Here is a 13,376-nt window from a genome sequence, read left to right on the forward strand (position 1 = left end):
TTTCCAAGCTGACCTAAGCCAAACAATCAGCAAAAAAAGAAAAATGTTTTAATACACGATTAATTTTATCAGTTTATAGTTTATATTTCACATATAGTCGGCCCCTATGTGGGACCCAAGCAATACTGGCAATTTGCCAAAGCCAGGTATGTTCTTCCAGAATAGATTTCTGGAGAAAGAGAAGCATTTCTGCACATCTCTTTCAAAGTGAACCTATATATGAAATATGAGAGTACAGAGAGGCCAGGTACACAGAGAACTGGAAAAAGACAGAAGAAAGAAGATATTGGAGAAATGGTCAAAACATTAGAAGAACAAGAAGAGGCAAGAGAAGAAACAGTGCTGTGGGAAAGGACACAGACACAGAGGAAGTGGGTGGAGAAGATACGAAGTGTGAGTGTGTTACACTGTGTTTGGGGACACTGACAAGTTGGGAACTAAGGTGGCAAAAGGAAGCTGCTTGGGGGAATAGAGGGCACATAGAAGCTGTTTGGGAGAAAGCTGGAAAGTAAAAGCTGTTCAGAGACAAAGACAGACAAGCTGTTGCAGCATTTTTTAACCACCTTGCTGCTGTGGGAGACTAGCAATGCCTGGGGGACCTGAAGCCGAGCTTTTTTTCTTTTAGAAAAAATTAAGGCAGACAGCAAGGCCCCTTACAACTGTAATAAGTGATGGCAGCACGGTATAAGAATGAATGGCGCATGTGTTTGGGGAGGGGCAGCAATTCATCTTTGCACTCAGGCAGTATAGTATCTTTCTCTGGCTCTGAGGTGGCCTTCAGTTCTATTGTACTAAAAATAAGTTTTTCACTGAGTTAATATATTTTATATTTTAATTATAAGAGAAACGAAGAGGAAAACTACTAAAAAAAACTGTTTATTTGCACAGCTAGCGGAAAATTAATTTTTTGATATACAACTGTCTTGGACAAAAAAAGTACTGCATGAATTCATTTGTATGTGAAATAATAATGAATTGAAAAGAATTAGTCTTGCTGGGTTTGGATGTTGATGAGAAAGGTTTGGGTTTTTCTTTCCAATAACATAACGGAAAGAGGAAATAATTGTAAAACTACTGATAACCAGAGCCTTTCAAAGTGCTGGTGTAGAAGTGCACAACCTAAAACAGATAAAAGGCATACAAATCCAGATTCCTGGGATGCTGCTAGAATAATAATGCCCAATATATTACTTACCAAGGAGTTGAATCCGTGGGACTGCACTGTGTTTAAACCCAAATGAGAAGTTCAAGCAGTGTAAAGCCTTCTCTTGATACCAGTAATTAGCCACCTGTGTGGCAGGAGTGGACGCTCAACTCTAAGTTTTAGTCAAAACCCGCAAATATGCATAGCATTAAAAAAATTATACAAAATGGGTGAGCGCACAACTTGAAAAGCATAAAAATTCAGATACCTGGGTTGCTGCTGGAATAATAATGACCAATAAGTCCTGTAGCAAAGCATGAGGCAACCACAGAACCTAAGAGGTTAATCAAGGCACCTGTGTACATTCCTGCAGAGACTCTGAGAGTTAGAGGGCTAGTGGTCACTACGCATTATCCACCCTCACTGGTCCCTTCTCTAGTATACCCCTTAATGCCATTGGTTCCTTTTGGTTCCCTTGTTTGTCTGAATGTTATAATTGGTTCTCTGTCCCGCTCTTCCCTGTCTCGTCAGTCTAGAAATCCAGATCTTAGAATGCTAATCTGTGTTAATGTCCTTTTATTGCCTTTGTTTTTAAAGGCATCTGTGTCACGAGCCCAACACACGCTTCCTCTATCAAGACATCTGAGACTAAAAAAGGTGCCACTGTTACGTTAACCTTTTAAGTAGATTAGCACACATTGGATGAAGTGTTGCTGCCAACTGCATTTACGCTCAACTAAAACTGCACACGACTTGAATCAGAGTGATATAAAAACAGCTGTTTGAAAAGTTTCTGTCCCGCTAACCACTTACCATTTTTGTAGCTCTCTGAGCTCTCTCCAATCTTTCAATATCCTTCTGGAGATGGGGTCTCCACTACTCTAGGTGAGGCCTGACTAGAGATCTGCAAAATGGCAGAACCCACTCCCGCTTCCTGACACTAATGCCCCTCGCTATACATTCAGCATGCTTTATTGCATTGTTTGCTTACCTTGAAGTCATCAGAAATAATAACTACAAAATCCCTCTTCCGTTGTCACTGACAGCCCAGCCCCTAATGCTATATTCTGTCTTGCGATTTCTACGTCCCAAGTGCGTTATTTTACATTTATCAACATTAACACTGCAGCTGCCACACTCTTAAGCATTCTTTTAACTTACATAAATCACTCGCCAATTGAGTTGTTCTACCCGGAATGTCTACACAACTCATGTTGTGAGCAACATCATGCAAGTAAAGCAAGTAAAATGTAAAAGGGTTTTAAAATACCTAAAGGATTACGTTTCACACATTTAAAGATAATGAGACTTTCTGTTGGTTTTGGAAGAGGATGTGGGTGGCTGGAGGGCAGAACATGGAAACTTGCAGGATGGAGACCCAGACTGTCAGAACTCATGCCTAGGCCCCAAGTGAGTCCTAATTAGATTTGTGTGCTCTCACTGTTAGATAGAGTGTCTTGGAGAAGCTTCAGCCTCCTCCTTAGCAGAGAGGAGCCAGTGAGACTGCTGCAGCTTCACAGTCCTCCCCAGCCCTGAGTGCCCTGCATTTACATTTAAAAGTTGTAGAGGTCTCCCTTTCTATGTCCTCTCAAAGTTTTTATACCCTTTTTCTAAAATTGTCTATATGAAGGGTTTACCTTTTATGGAAATGTCATAAGTTATAGACTTTACCATCTCAAGATAGTAAGCTTGCGATCAGGCCTCTCTCCACCTAATGTATCGGTTTGTCTCAGTCTGTCAATTCTTGTCTTGTCATTCCACTTGAATATATGGATTGTATTAAGCGCTGCGTAAACTGTTGGCGCTATATAAATAAAAGATAATAATAATAATAATAATATAATCATATCCAATAAGAAGACCTCCATGAATTATATTTAATAAAAAAATGTCATATGCAGAAAAATTAATGATAAATTAAAAAGTGCTGAATAACATTTAGATCTGAGAGAACTGTATTAATATTATTAAACTTATTAAGGGCATAAAACTGCCGATAAATGAAACTTCCTTCTAAAACTAATACTCTAAAGACATTTGATTAAAGTCTGTGTTTGTATATTTCTGTCCATGCAGACAATTACCGGCGCTCTGCGGTTTTCTTATAATTTAAAACCAACATAGAATTGCGATCCCAAAACACAAAGTCCTGCATCTATATTGAGACTCCATTGCAATGAATGAGACGGCACTGTATAAAAAGAGCCGAGATGTTCAGGTTCATTACAATGATATCCGATGCAGCAGATGCCACTGACCCACACGGTGCTCGATTCCACCGAACCCGGCAGACACTCTCTGGCACTCGGCAGGTTACTGGGCTGCATGATGCTGATCGCTGGGTTTCTTCCATTGAAACGTCTCGTTTGTTTGTTGCTCCTGTGTGTGACGCCCTGCAGATCTGAGATCCAGAGCCCAGCACCGGCCTGTCATCTGCAAGTCATCAAACCATTTGAAGACTTTGAGTATTTTAAAGATGGGGACATTATAATTGGAGGAGTTCTCACGGTGAATAATCAAATGAGGAATTTTTTTTTTTTTGGACAGGATCATTTTTTACCCAAAATCGTCTGTATCATGTAAGTTCCCACAACTAACCATAAAAATAATATCTGCAGAACAAATGAAGAAATATCTGATGTTATAGAGAGCCCAAAACAACTAACCCAGTGACTGTGTTAAGCAGTAAATCCAGTTGCTGTCCAGCTGTTTTTATACATTATATTTTTTATTTCCCCCTGCGTGGTATAACTTGCTCACATGCTCTAGTGCTATTTTGAGGTAAATATATACATATTTATGACATGTTATTATTATTACTTTTTATTAGGCTGTTTTGTGAAATTAACTTTACTCAATGTAAGATGTGTTTTTTTCTTGCAATATTATGGATTTTATGCTATTGACTTGATTGGGGGAGTTAATATCTTTTTGTAAATCTACCCATATAGATTTAAAAAATATTATGAAGATATTGGAGAAAATACGTATCTGTAAAACAGAGGTCATTGTGTTTTACGCTAAGGAGCTGACATCCCCTTTTGAGAACATGATAAATGCATGACAAGGGTTAACCAAAATATTGGCTTTTTTATTTTATTAAACCAACTCTTACTTTTTACTTTCACAAAGGATTTGCATTTATTCCATTTCATGAAACATTAGGACTGACACTATGTAGAATTAGCAAGAAAATTAAAATACATTAGGATGCGCAAAAAAAAAAGAGATTGAGAGTTTGAGGAGGGAACAGACAGAAATAGAGGGACTATACTATGTACCTCCCAAGGATTCCTATATTTCATACGATTTTTCTCTTCAAAAGAAGTGTATAAGGTGAATTTTCTATATCTTGTAGATGTATCTTTTTTAAAAAACATATAAATAGATATTTTCAATCTGCGAAGAGGGGCCACATGTTGTATTGGGTGGGACCGGACCATACTGTCCACTGTATTCAGACATTTGCAACCATCTCAGGCAAGGCTTGAGACAGAAATCTTTCTCACAAAGGTGCAGGGCATGACATACCCTACATTAAAAAAATATGTGAGGGTAATTAGAGAACACGTGCTAGTACTCTCTACTGACCCATGACCTGTTTTGCCATTCGTTTAAATGTAGAACCTTTGCCAGTTGATGGTAACATGGTATTCCTACAAAGTCTTAATACGTGATTTTATCTGGCAGACCTCTGACTATGTTCTTCTGCTTTAATCTAATTCATCTACCTTTACAGGCCAAGCCTCATGTATTACATCAATTTACTGGTCTTTCTTTTCACCATTGAAACATTGAACAACGACCCAAACATTTTACCAAATATTACCCTGGGTTATCATATATATGACTCCTGTTTAGATGAAAGAAAAGCTGTGAAAAGCATTCTTCAGATTTTGTCTGGCCGCGGCATGACCGTCCCTAATTACTCTTGTGCGAATTCTAACAACGTGGCTGGATTTATTGGCGATCACCATTCTACTACTACCATTCCCATAGCACAGTTACTAGGGGTGTATGGATACGCACAGGTGAGTAACCTGAATGGTCTTCCATGTATTGTCTGACTTTAGCATTCAGTTTCATGGTGAGATCACAACCATGTCTGACTCCAAGCTGTTATTAGAAACCTTTACTGCAGAATGGTTACACTTTTCTCTTCCATCTTGTAGATCAGTTATGGAGCGACAGACTATGCACTGAGTGATAGACGTGTTTATCCGCATTTCTTCCGCTCTGTTCAAAATTATCTTGTCTATAATAAAATTATATTGAAGATTCTAAAACATTTCGGATGGACCTGGGTGGGAATTCTCACGGTTGATGATGACACCGGAGAGACAGAGAGTCAGGCTCTGAGAGCGTATCTGACAAGTTATGGAATTTGTATTTCCTTTACTGTAAAAATTAGTTTATTACAAGAACTATCTGAAAATATGAAAATGATGTCAGAAACGGTTTTAATGTCATCGGCTCGAATTATTATACTCTGCGGTTCTTTCAGCACCAGAATTATTGACATTTTAATTCCTTGTCTCAAACATAAAGATATAACATTAATCCTTCCTCCTGCCTGGGCTTCCAATGAATATCTCACAGATTACTTTGTAGAACCCCTGAATGGCAGTCTGGCCATAGAACCGCATCCTCTAATGCTACCGGATACCGGAAGTTTCTTTGATAATATCCATCCTTCAAACCGTCCAGCAGACAAGCTTCTCGAAGATATATGGATATTGTATTATAGATGTTTATCAGAAAATTCTGAAAAGAATATGCTTTATGAAGAGATCTATAAAATAACTCTGTGTAACTGCAGTGGGAAACATACATTACTTGTTAGAAATCATCTGACGGTTGGTGTTTCTTCCCGGGTGTTTATTTCAGTGAGTGCTTTAGCTAAAGCTTTGCATGTCATGCACTTATTTTATAACGAGAACGCAAAAGGAAATACAATCCAAAACATCTATAAACACCAGGTATGTATGAAATACAGACTGCTTCACGTGTCAGACGCTGACGGACATACAGGAAGAATTTCTAAGGCTTTATTTAAGAATATGAATTCTGGTCAGCCTTTACACCTACTAATAAATATATGACACATAGAGACGGGTTCAGTGATCCATGAAATCATCCAATGGTGAAAACCAAGATGGAAAAAGGATGGTTTATGATTCAATGATCTGAAATCAAGTTGCAGCAATAATATCTAGACCATGGCCTTGAGAAAGATTAATAGGAGGCAAATGTAAATGTGCAGCATCTTAGTAAACGTTAAACTGATACCTTTTAGTCTGGTTTCCTAGAAGATGGGTTTGATTCAATAACGTGTCTACCACCAAATAGCTTAAGTGTAGACAATGAATGCATGTTAAAGTACATGTTAAATGATTATTTACACAATTCTGCTGGAATGAAATCCATAAAGCATCCGCCTTAACCACGTCAAGACTGAGGGTTTTCCCATCATAGCATCTAAGGCTTATATTGCCATGGTTACTATATTTTCACTCACAATTCACCTTTTTATGTTGAGTGTAATTAAATAATGATTTGATATAGATATACATATACCCTTTATTAGGTACACCCGACTTGCTGAAGTTCAAACCGAGCATTAGAATGGGGAAGAAAGGGGATTTACGTGACTTTGAACATGGCATGATTGTTGGTACCAAACAGGCTGGTCTGAGTATTTCGGAAACTGCTGATCTACTGGGATTTTCACACACAACCATCTCTAGGGATTACAGAGAACCGTCCGAAAAAGAGAAAATATCCAGTGAGCGGCAGTTGTGTGACGAAAATGCCTCGTTGGTGTCAGAGGCCAGAGGAGAATGGGCAGACTGGTTTAACATGACAGAAAGGCAACAGTAACTCAAATAACCACTCGTTACAACCAAGGTATGCAGAATCCCACAACATGGCGAACCTTGAAGTAGACAGGCAACAGCAGCAGAAAACCCCAAAGGGTGCCGCTCCTGTCAGCTAAGAACAGGAAACTGAGGCTACAATTCACACAGGCTCAGCTGTTACGCAAGGCCCTGGGGTAGCACAGGTAGCTGAACCCATGTTGCAGAGACGGTATAGTGGACTCACAAGGAAGCGAAGACAAAGCCAAACACAGGGAAAAGGCACAGAAGCAAAGTTGAGGATATCCGAGGTTGGGGCAGGCCGCATAGGATCAAGGTCAGAAGACAAGCAAAGGTTGGGTACACAATAGACACATATATAGCACAAGGACTAGAAACACAATAACCCGGAGCAACAGTAATACTCTTTGAACGGGCACTGCAGTAATGGAACACATACATCCGTGTGCGAGCGCCGGGGATGTGCAGTACAGTATTGTACTAACACCGTGCACGTCCTCTCATCATCCCATGGGCGCCACCCACAATTGGCAGAACGACGCAGGACACGGTAGGTGTAACATCAGCAAAATTGGACAATGGAAGACTGGAAGAACATTGCCTGGTCTGATGAGTCTCGACACCAGGTGCGACATTCAGGTGGCAGGGTCAGACTTTGGTGTAAACAACACGATAGCATGGATCAATCCTGCCTTGTATCAACGATTCAGGCTGCTGGTGGTGTAATGGTGTGGGGGACATTTTCTTGGCAGGCTTCGGGCCCCTTAGTACTAATTGAGCATCATTTAAATCTTGACCATGTCTATCCCTTTAAGTCAGAAACCTATCATCAAAAAAATAGGGCTGCTCCATATCTCTGGAATCTACTTTCACCGAACCTTCAGCATTCACCCTCCCAACATTCAAGAAACATCTCATAACCCAGTTCTTCAGAGAAGCATAACCTTTTAGCTGCTAGAACTTCCATGTAACTGATACAACCCCACACTATCTCTCACCCTTTCTCTGTGCCTTATGTTTGTTCTCACTTCATTCCCTCAAGATTGTAAGCTTGCGAGCAGGGCCCTCTCCACCTAATGTATCGGTTTGTCTTAGTCTGTCAATGATCGTCTTCTCATACCCCTTAAATATATGTATTGTATTTAGGGCTGCATAAATTGTTGGAAATAAAAGACAATAATAATCCTCTCAAACTGGTTTCACTGAACTCCAATGGCCCCCACAGTCTCCAGATCTCAATCTAATAGAGTACCTTTGGGATGTGGTGGAACAGGAGATTTGCATCATGGATGTGGGCCGACAAATGCAGCGAATGCAGCACTGAGGAGAAGTGAAACAGCATTTAATGTTTGAGTTTCTTGCAAATGACTGCAACTTATTACAGGCCTTTATGTTGTATATCGTATATTTTATACATTTGTTTTCTAATTGTTACTTCTTAAGTTATATTACCATTCTAACACTAATTGTAGCTCACATGCAAAATACAAAGTTGTTACAATACTTTCTCCTAAATTGTGCCTCGATGACCCTGGTTGTTTTGGTTCTAATGATGTGCTGTAGTTTGATGCTGTCACAGATCTGGCTAGTCCGACCGACTACCTCCCCTGACTTGTGCTCCCTTAGCTTGGGACAACACTCTTTCCCCAGTTCCCCAGTCCCTAGCCGAGACTCAGTGTAGGGTAAAACCAAAACAAAGACTGATTTATTTTAGACACACAGAGCTCGATATATCCAGCAAAAAACACATTAACATAAAACAAGATATTGAGATACAAACCACCCCCTTAATCTGCCTTCCAGAGACAACAGGGGCAGTAAAGGAATTAACAATACAATAGGGGTCCCAACCTCCACTATCACTGGCCAAAATCACTTCCAGGGATGGCCCGGCTAAATGTCTGTAGTGGTGGAAATGGGGGGAAGGGGGGGACAACATAGTAGTGCTCCATGGGGTGGGGGGGTCTGATATCAAAGTAAAACAATGGTGGTCACTCCCTGGTTGCAGATCCTGGCTGTCTGCCAGAGATAATCCCCTCAGCAAGTGATGAGATGATATACTGCTGGGGTGGACACAGACGTCTTTACAAAGTCAGGGCCCTTAGTCAATAGAGAGGGGGCTGGCAGTCAGACCTCTCCAGTGGCCCCAGTGATGGACGGTTCTGTCGTAGATTTTATGAAAGGTTGATTCTAGTTAATGATATGAAGTTCTAGTAGATGAATAACAGAGGTCAGCTGTAGGTCTATTTTAGTTGAGTGTTTGGGTGGGTTCTGCTGTAAAATGGGTGGTATTTTTATTTTCTTGATTAAAGACAGAAGAAAACTCTCCTACATTGTGACTGTGAATGTCCTCTTGTTTTGTTCTAAATCATTTTTAACAGTTGCATCGCTATATAAAAAGGATAAAAATTGCATCACAGTTGGACCGTACATTATACGATGAACATGGAGAATTTGCATATCATTACATAATTACAAATTGGGTGTTTTTATCAAATAAGTCTGCATTGAAAAACATTGTGGGTAACTTCACTGAGTGGGCTCCAGATGGTCAGCAGCTCATCATTGACTCGCATTTAGCAATATGGAGGAACAAAGACAACCAGGTAAGGGGGGGATTATTGTTTTTGTTTTCCTACATTAAAATTAAGCTACATTTCTATAAACTTTACAGGCATAGAGTATATTAAACATAATTTAACAGAAATAATATAAACTCACCAGCACCATACATCCTAAAGATGGTAAAACAAACCCACTTTGACGGTGTAATGGTTCTAACTTGTGAAAAACCCTGTAGCATGAGAGCCATAAACGTCACACTTAAGACTGACCATCCTAAACACCCACTAACCAGACCTCCCAGCCAGACCTCGCTAAGCCAGGCTCTGGAAAACCTTCCCCAGACAACACACAAATGTCCAGGCAAGTATTTCCTCCCTTACCTCAGGGATACCTCAGGTCTTTTTTAGGGGATCTCCTTGCCCTGGGAGCATAGAGGAAATTCTTCTTTCCACAACAGTCTCTGATCGCCAGGCTCCAGGTTTTAATGCCCAGCACCTATGCCTGATGCAGACCACATAGGAATCATAGACTGGATCCTGCAAAGCTCTAGCCTCTTGGAAAAGCCTGCATGGATCCAAGCTGTCAGTATATACAGTCCTAAAAAAACACAGCAGCAAGCTTTAATGAGGCTTTAATGAGAAAATGAGGCCAGACCCTCCCCGAAAACAATGCAAAACGCAACATTTCTGGGACCACATTCACTCACTCTCTCACTCATGCATTTTCTTCTTCGTCCGCATCTTCGCGGCACCTTCAGGTTTATGATTGCACTTTATGTGGAGCCACCACATGGACAATGTCCACTGCATGTGCACTTATTATACTGTCCTTGGAGAACACTTTCATATGCTGCTGTTTGCACGGTTATTGCATAAATGTATTAGAATAGGGAATACTAGGCGCTTTTAGGATATTACTTTTTCTAGATTCTAGAAAATGAATGAATTCTGATCTTGTTGAATGATTTTCTAATTATCTAATCATCCAATCATGTTCTACTCCTAATGTATTTTTCAAAACAAAGGAATTACATCTTTATTTAGAATATTTTTGTAGATATATCTATTATTCTGTGATTGTGCTTCTTTATTCTTTACTAATTTATAAGAGTGGCTCAAACAAGAATTATTTTTTTCTGTTTGTAGATTCCAAGGTCTCAGTGTTCAGAGAACTGTTTGCCTGGATATCGAAAAGTCCTGAGACCTGGAACACAAATCTGCTGCTACGACTGTGTCCGGTGCTCAGAGGGAGAGATATCCAACAGATCTGGTATAATAGATTATATAGAATCATACACATAATTTACTCATAGTATGTGTGTAGGAATGAAAGCCTGCTCCTGGTAAGGTAGAGGGTGGAGTCATGGGCGTAGGAGCCCCTAAAATCTGGGGGGACAGCATTTTCCCCCATCAGATCCCCACTTTCTCCCCATCTCTCACACTATCTACCCCATCTCCCCCTTCTCACACTATCTAAGCCCTCTCACACTAACTACCCCCCTGGGGGGGATTTCTTCATTATCGGCCCCCCCCCCTGCATGAGTTACTGGGGGTTCCTAAGCCCATGGGCGGAGTTGGGGGGTATTGAGAGCCACACGAAGGGCCAGGTGTAGCTATAAGTGATCACAATAATAGACAAACAAGACAGGCATGGGTTGACTAGAGCTGGGCATAACCTCCCCCACCCGGGGGGAGCAGAAAAACTACCTGGCAGCCGACAACCAGCTGTGATACCAAGCACCTTACAGATATTATGTGAAAAACCTTTTTACACAAGCTCCAACCTCCATGCTTCAGCACACAGCTGGTTCACTTTCACAAATGCGCCTCAGTGTACTAAATAACCCCCATTAAAAACATAAAAAGTAGTAACGGTTTAACCCCTTAATGACAAAGCCCATACATGTACGGGCTCAAAATGCATTGTTTTCAATGGGTTTAGGAACTGTACATTTACTCAAGAAATCTACTTATAGTGGGGTTTTGTTTTTGTTCCTTGTTTGGTCTTTGAGCTCCTCCGTTATATTTACTTCCATGTGAGATGAGTGGACCAGATTCTTGGCAAAAGTGGTAGAGGTTAGTGGAGCAAGTGACTTGAAACACGCATGGGATAGGCATATGATTCCTGAAACTAAAACAAGGCGAAGAAAAATTGGGGCGATTAGATTTGGGGCTATTTTTGTTTGTTATTTTCAGTTCAAATCTAAGAAATGTAAACAAAAAGAAGTAATTTAACATTAGTTAATATGGATACACTCAGTGGGAGGGAACTATATACTATAGTATATTCTATGTTTAATTTACATATTGAGGCATAATGTTACTTTACGTTATTTTTCAGACAGTGAGAACTGCATTGTTTGCCCAAGTGATAAATGGTCTAATGAGAAAAGGGATCGGTGTATTCCAAAATCGGTGGAGTTTCTATCATATTTGGATGCAGTTGCTGCTGTTTTATCTTTTGTATCAATTCTGTTTTGTCTTGTAACTGTTGTAATATTACTGATCTTCATTGTCTTCAGAGATACCCCAATTGTGAAAGCCAATAACAAGAACCTCAGCTTCCTCCTCTTGGTCTCCATCATGCTGAGCTTTCTCTGTGTGTTTTTGTTCCTCGGTCGTCCTGAGGATGTAACCTGCATGCTGCGCCAAACTGCTTTTGGTGTCCTCTTCTCATTAGCCGTGTCTTGTATTTTAAGCAAAACAATCATGATCTATATTGTTTTCAGAGCCACGAAACCCGGCAGCTCCTGGGCAAACTGGGTCAGTGTGAAAGTCTCCAATTCTATAGTACTGCTCTGCTCATCCATTCAAGTTATCATTAATATTTCCTGGTTGGCCATTTCACCCCCATTTCAGGAGCTGGACATGCGCTCTTATCAGGGAAAGATCATCATTCAGTGTAATGAGGGCTCAGTTATTGCCTTCTACTGTGTCCTGGGTTATATGGGGCTTCTGGCAGCTCTTAGCTTTATTATAGCTTTTTTAGCCAGGACATTACCGGACAGTTTTAATGAGGCCAAGTACATCACCTTCAGCATGCTGGTGTTCTGCAGCGTTTGGATTGCGATGATCCCGGCCTATCTGAGCACCAAAGGGAAGAACATGGTGGCCGTAGAGATTTTTGCCATAGTGGCTTCAAGTGCAGGACTTGTAGGATGTATATTTATTCCAAAATGCTATATAATTCTTTTGAGACAGGAATTGAATACAAAAACATATTTACTTGGAAGCAGAATTAAAGGTTTAACCAAATAGTTATAAGAAACATATTCTGCATTGTAAGTTGTATTATCTTATAACTGTCAATGGTCAATTTCAGAAATCTGAATTTGTTTTCTAGACATCAAAAGACCTTTTTGCACACAATACCCCAATGTCCTGGACTTTTAAGAAGCATATCTTTAAGTCTGATCCTACTTATAAAAAGCAACTATGTTAACCCTTCTATCTTTTATTAGTTACAGCAAAGGTGAGGAGTCCACTTGTTTGCAAAACAGAGAAACTCAGCAGCACACAAAGCAAAACACACACAACAGGATTAAAATAAACCTCTATAGACATTTTGTAGATATAATGTTTATTAGGATAAATTAGTCAATGTCTGGATTAGGGACAATTAAAATATTCCATGATTGGAACTGAGATAATGGACCCTCCAGACTTCATATCCATCCCTGAAAAAGACGATGAATCAAACACGAATCCCTAAATTATTTTGTATTTCCTTCTGCACTTGATCATTTGCATACTGATAGTTGAAAATATTTTAAAGGACACTCATATCTAATA

The 13,376-nt window shown here is 40.0% G+C and overlaps 1 protein-coding gene across 1 annotated transcript; it reads left to right on the forward strand.

Annotated features, from left to right (window-relative positions):
- Positions 1-294: 294 nt before the first annotated feature.
- On the forward strand, positions 295-13,062 carry LOC128468087 (vomeronasal type-2 receptor 26-like). Its single transcript, XM_053449834.1, has 4 exons — positions 295-393; positions 9,522-9,626; positions 10,731-10,854; positions 11,926-13,062. The coding sequence occupies exons 1-4, from the start codon at positions 295-297 to the stop codon at positions 12,840-12,842; spliced, it is 1,245 nt and encodes a 414-aa protein (XP_053305809.1). The 3' UTR covers positions 12,843-13,062.
- The last annotated feature ends 314 nt before the right edge of the window (positions 13,063-13,376 follow it).

The sequence above is a fragment of the Spea bombifrons genome, chromosome 1, assembly GCF_027358695.1.
Source record: "Spea bombifrons isolate aSpeBom1 chromosome 1, aSpeBom1.2.pri, whole genome shotgun sequence".
Lineage (NCBI taxonomy): Eukaryota > Metazoa > Chordata > Amphibia > Anura > Pelobatidae > Spea > Spea bombifrons.